This window comes from Meriones unguiculatus, chromosome 4 (genome assembly GCF_030254825.1).
Source record: "Meriones unguiculatus strain TT.TT164.6M chromosome 4, Bangor_MerUng_6.1, whole genome shotgun sequence".
Lineage (NCBI taxonomy): Eukaryota > Metazoa > Chordata > Mammalia > Rodentia > Muridae > Meriones > Meriones unguiculatus.
The window spans coordinates 74,681,018-74,694,993 of record NC_083352.1 but is presented as its reverse complement, the minus strand read 5'-3'; the positions used below and the strand labels follow the sequence as shown (position 1 = coordinate 74,694,993).

General features: G+C 33.6%; 1 protein-coding gene across 1 annotated transcript in view; it reads left to right on the top strand.

The window, feature by feature from the left end:
* Exoc5 (exocyst complex component 5) overlaps positions 1 to 13,257 on the top strand; it is a 47,150-nt gene extending 33,893 nt beyond the window's left edge. The window contains exons 13-18 of the mRNA XM_021659063.2: positions 3,502 to 3,610; positions 7,167 to 7,287; positions 8,749 to 8,835; positions 9,976 to 10,084; positions 10,263 to 10,478; positions 11,110 to 13,257. Coding sequence (XP_021514738.1) covers positions 3,502 to 3,610; positions 7,167 to 7,287; positions 8,749 to 8,835; positions 9,976 to 10,084; positions 10,263 to 10,478; positions 11,110 to 11,298 — 831 coding nt within the window. The 3' untranslated portion in view covers positions 11,299 to 13,257. The remainder of the gene's footprint in view (positions 1 to 3,501; positions 3,611 to 7,166; positions 7,288 to 8,748; positions 8,836 to 9,975; positions 10,085 to 10,262; positions 10,479 to 11,109) is intronic.
* Positions 13,258 to 13,976: the final 719 nt, after the last annotated feature.

Below are 13,976 nucleotides of genomic sequence, written 5' to 3'. Positions count from 1 at the left end.
TTGGCAACTCTGTGGTTCCCTACCTATGATTATTTCAACACTAGAGACTGCCTCAGTCCCAAATCTGTCATAAATCTATAGTCATCCTATAAAGCTGACATTGGCCTAATAGCAGGAAAGACCTAGACATGAGGCACTCCTTAGGTAGGTCATGCTGTTTCTGCATCTTTCTACTGAGCCAGGGTAGGTCCAAAAACTTTTTCTACAGTTATTGACATGTGTTCAGCACTGCAGAGTTCTTACTCATCATTCCACAGCCTTTCTATAGAAGGTCTGGTCTATACCTCCAAGGCATTTATCACTGTCTTCTTACTCAGAGCTCATAAGCCATCAAAATGAGGGCCGCAAAGGGATAGGACAAAGGCCCACACTCTTATGGTCTGCCTGTTGCTATCATCTGTAGCCTGAGACCTCTGCGGGTCTGGAGATGCATATGTCTGGCCCACTCAGACTGTAGTTTCCACCTGTTACTAGGACAAGTATAAAGGCTCCATCTCTGGTGGGCACTGGGCTCGAATAGACCTGGCATTCAGTTCCAAGGAAAACTTGTGTACTTAGTTTCCTGTCCTCCTTTTAGCAGTTGAAGTCTTTGTTCATATTGTATCATTCAGAGCCAGAGTAGCATGGTAAAAACAATCCCTTGGTTTCCATGACTGATCCTAGGCTAACCTGTACCTTATGCAAGAACTTTCTGTTTATTGTAATCAGGTGATTATGGTGAGGCCCAGCCCTAGCACACATCTTTTATCCAAGCTTTTTGTACTCAGGATGTAATAAAATTAACTGTAGGTCAAGAGGTAGAGAAAAAAACGAGCTGACAGGGATCAAGAAGGGCATTGAGCTGAGGGGTAATTTAGACACCCTGGAGAAGGAGAAGAGGTTTTCAGATCTTTAGCTTTTCAGTGCCTTGGCCTTTAGCTTCAGCTCTTTGGCTTTTGACTTTTTCTTCCTGGCCTATTGGGTGAGCTAGCAGGCCTTTTCCTCCTGTGCCATAAGCTGAGCTAGCAAGCTTTTGACCTTGAACTTTTTGGCTTTTCTCTTCTGGGACTTGAACTGAGTAGGAAAGTCAGCTGGGTGCTTTCTCTGCCTCTCTGAGCTAGTAGGTTTTTACCCTATCACATTCATTGGTTAAATCGAACAGCTGGGATTTGCATTCTTTATAACAACAGTATGCACCACTATGTTCATCTAGTTTGTACCTTTTTTTTTTTTTAAAGAGATGTATTTATTATGTATACAATGTTTTGCCTGCATATATGCTGGAAAAGGGCACCAGATCTCATTGTAGATGGTTGTGAGCCACCAAGTGGTTGCTGGGAATTGAACTCAGGACCTCTGGAAGAACAGACAGTGCTCTTAATTTTTGAGCCATCTCTCCAGCCCTGAGTTTGTATCTTTTAAAGACTTTTTTATATTTCACAGAAATTGTATTTATTGGAGTAGAGTTGTGGAAACTGCAGTATAATTACCTATCTTATTCCCAATATTAGTAATTTGTTTCACAGGTTTTTCAAACATATCTTAATAAAGGTTTATTATTTTTACTGATTTCCTTCAAGAACCACTTTTTTGTTATTAATCTTCCCTCCCCCCACCTTGAATTTCTCTGATTTCTGTACTTTATTGTTTCCTTCCTTCAACTCGCTTAGATGTTAATTTGCCCTCTCCTGGTTGTTTTTGTCTTGGTCTGGTTATTAGAGTAAAGGCTGAATTTACTTACCTTTTCCATTGTGTGCATTTTGGTACATTTCTCTCTCAAGTACTGCATTAGTTGAAAACTGAGTTTTTTTGATATGTTTTATTTTAGTTCATTTCAAAATACTCTTTAATTTCTCTTTGATTTTTTTTTCTGACACTAATGTGATTGAGAAGTTGTGTTATTTGGTTGCCAAACATTTGGAAACATACTAGATGCCTTTCTGTTAATGATTTTAGATTTTATTCCATTGCAGTCAGTGCACAAACTTCGTATCATAATGCTAATTCTTTTTAAATTTATTGAGATGATTTGTACTATAAGATACAGCCCATATTGATGAAGGTTTTCTGTATACATGAGGGAAAGCATATATTCACATGTAAATGTGAAATGTAAATGTCAGTTGATGTCTCTCTTTTTTTTGTAATGTAAACCAGTTTTCTGTTTATCTCTTCTATATGTTACATGTTATGCATGAAATTGGGGATATAAGCAGGAGAAAGGTGAGAACTTAGGCTTGGTTTTTATGATTTATGATGAAGGTAGTGGCACCTGTTGTACATGAGAAACAAAAGAAAAGAAATGGAGAGATTGGTAAGAATTAAAGGTTGGATTAGTGGTTAAGAAGTCCTGTACCAAATGAGGATGTATAATCACTGAGGCTTTACAGTGGTATATGGGATTCTTCATAAACTCAGCTTCAACATTAGGCTTACATTATTACATTCACGTTGAGTGTCTTCAATCTGAAAATTCAGAAACTTTCATGCTCCAAAATATAAAATTCTTGATCACTAATATGGTGCACATTGGAAAGTTCTACTTATGGCCTTACAGTTATATTTAGTAAAAAATACTGTATTAAGTTGATCTTTGGCATTTGTATAAAGCATAAATGATTTTTATGATTAAACTTGACTCTCCTAAGATACCTCATTATATATTTGCAAATATTTCAAAATCCCAAACATTTCTAGGCCCAAGTCTTTTGGATAAGGGATTCACATCTGTAGTATTACCCTGAAAGTCATGGATGGATATTGTAAGTAGTTTTGACAAAGGCAGAAAGCAATTTAGAAATAATATAGAAAGTAGCTAAAAGAAGTTGAGAATAATGTCCTTTTTAAGAATTCATTTTTCTCAAATTTTAAAGAACTTTTAGTTCTTTAATAGTCTAGCAGTAGCAACATCAAAGTGGAAAATGTGAGTTTAGTGTAAATCAAGTTCTGTGTTACAAACACTTTGCATTTTTCTATCTTATTCCAACCTTAAGACTAAGGGGAAATAAAGTTAGATCATCTTATAAATGAAGAAAATGAGACTTGGTGAAGTTGAGTAGATCTACCAGGACATGATGAGTTAAAATTTGATCTTGTTATATTTTATTATGTTTATTATTGATTTCATATCTTTATTCCACAAGAATCTTTTTGTTATTGTTTTCAGTTTTATTAAAACAGCCCTCTTTAAGTTAGAGGCACTCAAATTTCTTTGACTGTGACCCCCGCAATTCAAAATGCATCCTACGTGGTAGCAGAATATGTACATGTGTATTTTTGTTTTTTGAAAGTATGATTGGATTTCACTCATGGATTACCATCTAGATTTGAAAAACACCACACTAGGTCAGCAGGGTTACAAACCAATCCAGAGCATCATAATTGTTGTATAAACCATGAGATGCGAACAGTGACATTTTGCTACCTGAAATGTGTTTTAAAAAAAATTGCTTTATTAAAAGCTGTTGGTTTTTTTTTTAATGTAGACTTGAAGTGTAATACTGTTTTTGCTTATTTTTAAAGCTTTCTGATCCTTCAGATTTACCAAGGAATGCCTTTAGAATTTTTACCATTCTTGTGGAATTTTTATGTATTGAGCATATTGATTATGCTTTAGAAACAGGACTTGCTGGTAAGTGTGCTTCTGTTATACTTTTTGTTAAAATCCTTTAGTTCTGCTTGGTTAAATAATATTCATAATGCTATTTTACCTGTGACTTTTATGTGACAATATATTTTGAGCTTCTGTAATAATAAGATGTTCAAGGTGCTGGAAATTAAATATAGGCATTATTCTCTCATTGTTTACATCCAGTAGAGAAAGACCATAAATCATATAACTAAGCACAATATATTGCCAGAATATATAACACTGCTCTATGCTATAAAATGTCAAGGGGCATAAATAGAGGTAAGAATAATTCTTCTTAGGAATTGAGTAATGAAGTTTAGAGAGGAAATATCCAAAAATAAATCTGGAAAGGAATAAATTTATATTAAAGCTTATATTATATTAAAGCTTTATATTATATTTATATTAAAGCTTTATATTTAATATTAAATATAAAGCTTTATATTTATATTAAAGCTTTTGGCCTTGTTCTTTTTGGTATACTACTTTATATTTATAGTATAACAGCATCTTTCCTGACTTTCAGTCTCCTTAACCTAGTTGATAATCTGACCCTGTGACCTGTTAAGTGGGTATCTCAGATTTAACATTTCAAAAGTGAAGCTCTTCAGGAAGCCAAGGCAGGGGTCACTAAGTTTGAGACTAGCCTAGATTATATAGTGATTCCTTATTTACCAAATCCAGATACTGTCTTAACCTTTCTGTCTTCATTGCTAATACCCAGTTCATTAACAAGCTCTGTAGGTATACATCCAAATATAATTTATCTACTTTGCTTCACTTCTAAACTTTGTCGTCTTCTAACTGGTTCCTGTGTCCATTCTTGCCTTCCCAAATTACTATGTAATAGCCAGATTAATTGTTATTTTCCTGTTAAAGACTCTTCAGGAATTATTACTCTTGGGGGAATTAAAAAAAAAAAAAGCTGCTTAGAACAACCTAGTCTGTGATGTGCCTCTACGTGTTCCTCACTATGCTGCATTTCCTACACTGTCCCAATAACCCTGATCTCCATTGCTTTTGCTGTGAGGCTTTTGGCACATGGTGTTTGCCCATTCCATAAAACCTTTTTCCTCAGCTCTTTACATTGATCTTTTCAACCTGACCTCAGCTAAGATACCACTCTTTCAGAGACAGTGTGCTGATCACCTCAGTTGCAGTAGTGTTCCCGTCGCAGGATACTTACCCGTTGTCCCATTTTTAATTTCACTTTTATTTGTTAATGTCTGTCTCCTCCTAGTAGTTACTCATTTAGCACATACTTTTTATTTGCCTAATTATGGGGTTCATAATCTCATAAAAATGATAGACAAATGATTAGGAAGTATAGTAAAGAAAAAAACTGAATAAGGGGTAGAGAACGGGGAAGCAGAGTAAAGGATTTACAGGCAGAATTTTTTTCTTTTACGTTATTATTTATTTTGTGTGTTCACGCATGTAGAAGTCAGAGGACAACTTGCAGAAGTTGGTTCTCTCTTTCCACCATGTTTGTTCCAGGGATCGAACTCAGGTGGTCAGGCTTGGCAGCAAGCACCTTTACCCACTGAGCCATCTCGCCAGCCCCCCAAAAGCTTTTTATGAAAGGGTAGTCAGAGAAGGCCTCTGAGAAGACACATGAACCAGAGTCAATAAAGTGGTGAGTAAACTGAATACTTGGAGTAAGAATATTTTAAGTAGAGACAACAGCAGCATATAAGTTCTTAAGGATAGGAATCTCAGTTTGGTTAGCCCTCCCACTCCCCATCATTTTACTCTGGCATGGAGAAAGCATATACAGCCCAGGAAGTCTATTGGCTGTGTAAAGCGCTGTCTTAGAAACCTTTAATAATGAATCAGATTTGACCCCAAAGCAGTTACTTTGGCTTAACTCTATTACCTTCATAAGCAACGATGTCTGTAAGTATATTTTAACTTAATTAAAACAGACTGTTGACATTAAGTATTTAACCTGTACTGGTAGTGAATGGCTTAGTGTGGCCATCTGTATTTGAATAATTTAAATCTGCAAAGATGCGATGATTACAGCAGATAAGAAGAATAAGGGCCAGCAAAATGGCTCAGCAGTAAAAGGCGCTGACTGCTAAGTCTGACAGCCTGAGTTCAGTACCCAGGTCCCATGGTGGAAGGAGATAACTGACTTCTGAATATTGTTCTCTGACCACACATGTCACACACAGACACACAAATTAAATTGTTCGTTAAAGGGATAGCAAAGAATAATGTAAATTTAAATTTAGTATGAAGAATTTATTGTTTATCTAGTGCGGAAACCTTCCTTTTCATCTGAATAGTAGTATTCTGAACTTGGAAATTTTGGGACTTTTTATTTGGACTGAGAATATTCCTCATATTCATGCACATATTCAGTATAGTTAGTGTTCATGGTTCCTGATGATCACAAAATTATTCCAGGTGATAAGACATGCTGGAGTAGATTGTAGAGCTTACTTTTGACTGGACTTTTTGTCTTTAGTTAAAGTCCCAAGTCAAAACACACTGTGCATACATATTTTAAAATAATTTTCATTACTCAGGCCTATAGTTTAATGTGCCTTTTCCCTAAGGGGCTTATTCTGTACAATTTATGCTGCTTCTAGCCTTTTTATATATACAGGTTTTTATATATATTATTAAATAGTTTTTAATTTTTTTATATTTTATTGGTTAAATAATCTACTAATACTCTTAAATTTCTGTTTTATGATGAGTAGTGTTTTCTACATGTACTTCAGTCTTTTATTGTATGTTTATTTTGGCACCTTTAATTTTCCTAACAAACGATTATGTCTTTTATACAAAACATCTTTGTTTTCCATTTGTAAACTAAGAAATCATCCTCTAGAGAACTCTAGGTAGTAAGGTTATACATTATCATTAGGTATGGGTGCTTTTCTTAGTCTACTCTTAATTTTAAATAGAAACGTGTTCATCTAGAACTAAACTGAGCAAGGAACCTTCAGTCTATGAGTTTACACTTTATGAAAGGAGGAAACAGATCCAGAGAGGGTTTCAGTTCCATCTTTTGGTGTCAGAATTTGGTTGATTACCACACAGTATTAGGAGAGGTTGAGGAAACAAGTTTCTGAGGTGATGAGATTTTGAATATTTTTGAGGAAAGAGTGGAGAACATGAGGAGCACAATGTATAATTGACAGAAGTTTATGTAGGGTAGAGGGTAAAAACCGCTAGAAGACCATAAGGAAAATGTCTTTAACTGTCAGAGAGAGGAAGAGCTGGTTACGAGGAAGATGGTTGGAATGTATTCATGGAACATGGTGGGAGGTTTCGGGAAAAAGGGGAAGGTAGAGCCTAAGCTCTTTGTTAATTTATTAATTTTTTATTTTATCTAAACAAACCATGAAGGTAACTAACTTTGGGGTATAAAAATAGCTTTGGATGAATCTGGTTAAGCTGTTTAACAAAATTTCTATAGAGTCATTACTGATTTATTATGTGACCGTTACTTTTATTCAATGTATATATAAAGTCATTCATTTTCTTTTTCTCAGTTTTTTTTCAAGGTTGATTCTCACTTATCTGTGCCTTCCAATTTTAGGAATTCCATCATCAGATTCTAGAAATGCAAATCTCTATTTTTTGGATGTTGTACAACAGGCCAATACTATTTTTCATCTTTTTGACAAACAGTTTAATGATCACCTTATGCCACTAATAAGGTTAGTTGCATTGTCACATTTTCATTATTCTTTCAATGAGTATTTCATATCTATTATTTTTTTTAAAATAATACATGTTCATGAAAACATCAAATAGGACAGGAGGTTTGAAAGTATTTTCTTTTTTGTATTTTTGTTTTTCCACTATGCTGTTACTTTTGATATATTTAAAAAGTTTTAACTATCATGAACCAAAATCTAAAATCTAATGTAAAAAGGACCTTCCAGCTTAGTGCAGCTCAGCAATTCACATCCTTCAGAAGACAAAACAGGTACGAGGCATGGCGATATATACACCTGTAATCTCAGGGAAGGAGGGGAATGGGGAAATGATATAATTATGTTATAATAGCAAATAAAATTAAAAACTTAAAAAAAGATTAAAGATATGTAGCTCAGTGAGAGAGCTTGCTTAGGTACCTGCAGGGCCCTGGGCTCATTCTTCAGAACCACAAATGCACAGGCATGCACATGAACACAAAGCACATGCATACCTACAGACATAATACACTTGTTATAAAGATGCACAGGAAACATGAATGTGCAAATTTTGATAAAGAATTGGGATTTAGTTCATATCTTCATATCAACTTATATGGACTTTTTAGGCATTTGAAAATTAAATGGACATATGTTCATATATATGTATATGAACATGTTTCACAAAGTTATCTCCTTGGCAGGAAATGTTGAGATAAATGGTAGGGTTTGATAGACTTTATAACATTGTTATGCCTTGTCTAGACCAGAAACAAGTTCAGAGATCACTTGTGATTCCTGAATCAGACTTTGAAAGGAAATTTACTGTTTTTCTGTGTAGCTCAGGCAGTAATTATAGACGTGAGCCACCAAGCCCTGCTTAGGAAGTTTTCTTATTAATTTACTTTTTAAAGAGCTGTTATGCCACATAACAGAGAATTTACAGGGGTCTTAGTGTTGTTTATCCCTTAATATTTTGATTTGAGTAGTATTTTGAATAGTTTAATAGGATTCAGAAGGCAACCATGGTTATTAGGTTTTGTATCTTCCTATTTAAAAAAAAGTTAAATGTAACTGGGTGTACTTACTACTGTCCACATTTTTATAGTAGGATTCATTATATTCATAAGAGTTTCTTGATACCTGTAACTTTTATTACTATTATCAGATATTTAGATACAGAGGAAACTAGTTTCAAATTCAAAGCTGCATGCTTATGTTAAGTGCTGTGTCCTCAGAGATCAGAATAACAAGTCTGTCTTTGCTTTTAATGGGTTAATTTTTCTAGTGTGAATGCATTGAGTACACTAATGTACATAATTGCAAGTAATGATTTGTTTTATAACTACTGGATTTGTGAGCAAATAAAAATAATGGGTGTTACAGATATGTATACATGATGTACAGATTAGACACTTGGAAAGCAATCTACTAATGGGAGTTTTTTTGTTTTTGTTTGTTTTCCTCTTTAATAAACAATAGCTCTTCTCCTAAGTTATCTGAATGCCTTCAGAAGAAAAAAGAGATAATTGAGCAGATGGAGATGAAGTTGGATACTGGCATCGATAGGCAAGTTAACTGTTTTTTTTTTTCTGCATTTCTAAAAATTGTGGAATAGCAGTGTGAACAGAGTTTTTAGAAAAGCTTGTTTATTTGTATTCTCTTGCTGTAAAGTTGATTCTTTAATATATTATTTTCATGTTTAGAATTTTTTTTATTAAACTCCCAAGGTGTTTGTTTGTTTTGCTCCTGAAAGTCAGTATGTTTAGATATGCTTTCAAATCAAATTCAGTTAGAAATTTAAGCCCCACTCCTCTGTATCATATGTGTTTAAATTCCTTTAAAAACTGAGGTGCAGGGTTGGGGATATAGTCCAGGGATAGAGTGTTGCCTGGCGTGTAGGAAGCTGAAAGAACAAATGCTTTGTATTCTGTTTTTATTTAGGAGGTTCAGGCTTATCTATGCAGTATTGCAGTAATTGTACTGGTTTATAAATGTAACTTCTGTTAAATGAATTTTAAAACTTTTTATAATCTTAACTGAAGATAATTACTTTCCACGTTTTTGTTTTGAGATGATGGTATTCATATATTGAATGAAAATTGGTATAGCTCCCAGTTATCAAGTATTTGCTATAGCTCACCTTCTTATGTTTACTGTCATTTTGTAACTTGACCCCATTATTGTTGTACTTAATTATGTGGTCTGTCTCTTAAATTTAGCATAAAACTTACCTTTTGGTTTGCAGCCTCTAAACTCTGAGTTAGTGCAGTTTTTCTATTCCCATAAGCTAAGTGATGGCTCACTGTTGAATAATATCACATAAGTTGGATATTATTGGTGCCTTATAACCACTACTTTATTTCTTAGCTGGAATTTTAGTATCATTTTCCTGATTGACCTTTAACTATAGGACTCAGTGTGCCTGATGCTATAGCCATTTTTCTCAAGCCTTTTATCCTTCCACCTTTTAAATATTCTATATGCATGGCTTTGCATCAGAAGATCCTTCATTGTCTTTTCAAGGGAGAAAGAGGATAAAACTAGGAGAACTTAGATGGGAAATTACAGAATGACTTTTTTAATCTAGTTTGTCAATACCAAAATAGTTTTGTGATACTAGGAAATTGAATAATTTAATTCAGCATAATACTAAGGTAAAATTGAGTAAGTTAAATGGGTCATATATATTGTGTTCTTAATCTTTAGGACATTAAATTGTATGATTGGACAGATGAAGCATATCTTGGCTGCAGAACAAAAGAAAACAGATTTTAAGCCAGAAGATGAAAACAATGTTTTGATTCAGTATACTAATGTGAGTGGAACTATTCAGTTTGCTAATATATTATTTTCTTTTTTAATACTTGAACACTCATTAGTGAACCAAATTGTGCTGTTTTTTCCTCTTATACTTAGAAATTGAAAAACTGTATTTTTCTTTCTTAAGCTATAATACACATATCTGTATAATAAATGTAGGAAAATTTTTACAGGCATGTGTAAAAGTCTGTGTTTATGTAAGAAAACAAGTTGAAAAGATTAAAAATTCCATGGATGGGAAGAATGTGGACACAGTTCTGATGGAACTTGGAGTACGTTTTCATCGGCTTATTTATGAGCATCTTCAACAATATTCCTATAGTTGTATGGGTGGCATGCTAGCGATTTGCGATGTAGCTGAATATAGAAAATGTGCCAAAGACTTCAAGGTATGTATAAAAAAATATCAAGCTTCCAGGTGAGATCAAGAACAGAAACCATACCATTAAAAACCTATATTGACTTAAGAAGTGTGTGATTTCATTGGCGTTATAAGGAGAGTACTCTGATAAAGCCTACCTGAAGGCGTGTTATTTTCAGTTACATTTCAGTATGATCATTTTCTCCTTGGCGTCTTATTTTACATAAGATCATATTTTATGTAAATACCTTCCATAGAGATGGTCCTTTTAATATCCATAATGACTGCTGTTTATGTTACACATTAGGAAAATCATATTCTTTTTCATGTGTGTTTCTCTGAAATCAGTTTTTAAATTTTTAATGGTGTTATACTAATGATAATTAGTTCTAGATTATTATTACCATCATTATTGTTATTATTATTATTACCAAATTACAGAGTATTAAGAAAAGTGAATACTATTATCTTTTCAAAGATTAAGTGTTTTAACTGTAAAAACCTTTGGGTTTAGCTCTTCAGAAGCTTTAAGAAAGTCTAACATATGAATCTCCCCATACTACTAAGTTCTGATTAACAGTATGTGAGAAGAATTTGCAAAACATATTAAGAAATAAACTTCTGGCTTAATGCTTTTTTTATCCCCTCTCTCAATTCAGATTCCAATGGTATTACATCTTTTTGACACTCTGCATGCACTTTGCAATCTCCTGGTCGTTGCTCCAGATAATTTAAAGCAAGTCTGCTCAGGAGAACAACTTGCCAATCTGGACAAGAACATACTGCACTCCTTCGTACAACTTCGTGCTGACTATAGATCTGCCCGCCTAGCCCGACACTTCAGCTGAGTTGAATTTACAAAGGAACTGTATTGTTTTTCAGAAGGCCTCAGATGATAGAAAGCACAGGAGATTCCTTATGATGCAGCCAATATTTTATGAGAAAAAAATGACTGGAAGAAAACAGCAGCCATACTTACCCAGGAAATGTATTTGAAATTTGGACCACTAGATCTATTTTGCTTTCCATCTTTTCCCTGTTACATTGAATTCCATACTTTAATTTATAAATTTCAAATTCTACAAACCTACATGTGACTGTTATAATCCTAAAAAGTGTTGGTGTCAGAAGGTAAATGAAATTTCACCGGTGTTCTGGTTCTTGGTCTTTAACATATTCTATCTGGAAATTTTACCTTCCTGTTTTACATTAAAAATAGGTAAAGTGCAGTAAAACTATATTTGTTATTTATTAGTTTTTCAGTGAAATTTTCAGCACTGTTGATTGTTAATCAAGCTATTAAGTTTTCCTAAAGAACTTCTTACATCTCAAGAGGATCACAGTTGAGCATTGTTTTTGTAGGTGGTGATGCTTTTCCTGAGGTGCAGCAACAGTGCTGGTCCAAGAAAAATGTTCTGAGCTAAACTAACATGATGAAGCGTTTTAAGTAGACATTAGGAATGGATCAGGATATATCTGCTTTCTGGGTAAAACTTAAAGTTTACTATTTTTTATTTGATAAATAGATTTTAGGCCAATTAGCAAGAAATTAATGAAACTACCTTATTTTATATTTAACTTAAGGTGGAAAACTTTTAAGGACCATGTTTGTTATTTTAATACTCTAAGGGAGTAAAATAGTGACATATAGTGTAAACGGTATATACGAGAAATAGCAACCTGTTTAGCAACAGCAGTCAGTCCCTGAGACTAACGTTGGATGAGATGGATGGCTAAACATGCAGTAGTCTTCTATTTTAAGAGGAATTGAGAATTTTAGATAATAAATAGTATATATTCTAAGTTTGAAGGCAGGCTTGCACCAAAAACCTGCCTTTCAGATTTGTATATTCTTTCATTGTCCATTCTCAAGGCATTTCTGAAGTTATTCTTCCTTGGATATTATTAATTTAATTGGCTTAATATGGCAACATAATAAGTCACTTACAAAATTTTAAACATCAAGTAAAAATTTAGAAAAGCTGTTGCTCTATAAACCCCATTAACTTACTCTATAAGAATATATTCTAAGTTATATGTAGTTCATTCTAAGATCTCTAGTTCACAGCCTTCTAGGAACCAGGTAAACTGTAATGTTCAGTTCATTCATAGCATTTTTTTCTCTTGATGTAGGGTGTTGGCCTAATTGATGGAACTATTTTTCTTCTGAGAACCTGACTGAATAATTATCACCATTACCAAACTGTCTAGATCCAGAGCTAACTGCTATACAACTACTGTTGACTGAATTTTCATTTTCTGTTTAGCCCAGTGTTACGATGGTAAGAAGGGCAATGAGCATGCCAACTTTTGTCACTTTTATAGACATTGTGGCAGTTTCAGAGGCTTTCCAGATAGCTGTCCTCAGACAAGGGGGGCCAGAACAGTTCTCGATACTAGAAAAGCTCTGTGCTTGTACTGTTGCCACTTTACAAAGTACTGATGTGAATTCAAATTATACCTCTGTTACTTAAAGCCAACAGTTTTAAGGCAGTAGTTTTACTGGCCATTTGAACTCTTTGTACAGTGTCAATTTGTTAAAAAAAAGAAAAAACAAAAAATATCAAATAAAACATGAGATAACATTTTAAGACTTCCAAAACTGAGAAGCACTTCAAATAATTTTGTTTGATTAATTTTTAAAAATGTAAAGCAGTTATTTGTTGCTTAGATATTTTGTTATTATTTCGATGCTTGAGTTCTGTGCAATATTTTTTATTATGTCCATTGACAGCACAAAGAAAATTCAAAGTGAATACCTTATTTAGAAGTGTTATCTTTCATGCTCAATAAACAAATTCCCTGCAGTTGTTTTTTTTTTTTTATTTCACTCTATTTTTACATCTTAAGGACATCTATAATGAGTTCTGTACATGCTATTTACTTTAAAATACTTTGTTTTTTTTTTATAGGTTAGGTATCCCTCTTTTTTAGCAGAAAAGAACATGATTGTAATCAAGTTTTAGAAATCTAGCTAGAATGGATGAGCTGTTTCTCTAAAGAAGGAAAAATGTTGCATTGTGTAGACCAGTATTCATTCTGTGCATTTTACTATATATTTGGGGGGGAGGAAGACCAGTGCATATCATTATGCCAAAATTTTTGCATGAATAAAAATAGAAGTTTAAATTTTTAATGAGTAGTAAAGGTAATTATATCCACATTTATTGGACTTAAGTCTCACATACTGAGCTAAGTCTTTTGCATAGATTATTGATCCAGATAACTGTCATTTGGGTGCCATTTCTGTTTAGCGGATTAAAAAACCTCAGGCGCAAAGCAGGTAAGGAGACCTTTAAGGTCTACAGCTGACACAGGCTCAAACTTTAATATAATGGGGGTGAACAATGGCTTTTTTATAATGCATGTTGTGTTTTTTCTTATTTGTGTAACGTTAGGTATATTCTTTATTTCAACAGCCTTGTTAGTTTTACTTAATTTCTTTTTTGTCCAATGTTTGATTCGCATCATGAAATTTAGAGTATGAGTTTGGAATATAGTGCCTGTATCAAGCAAATCCAAAAAT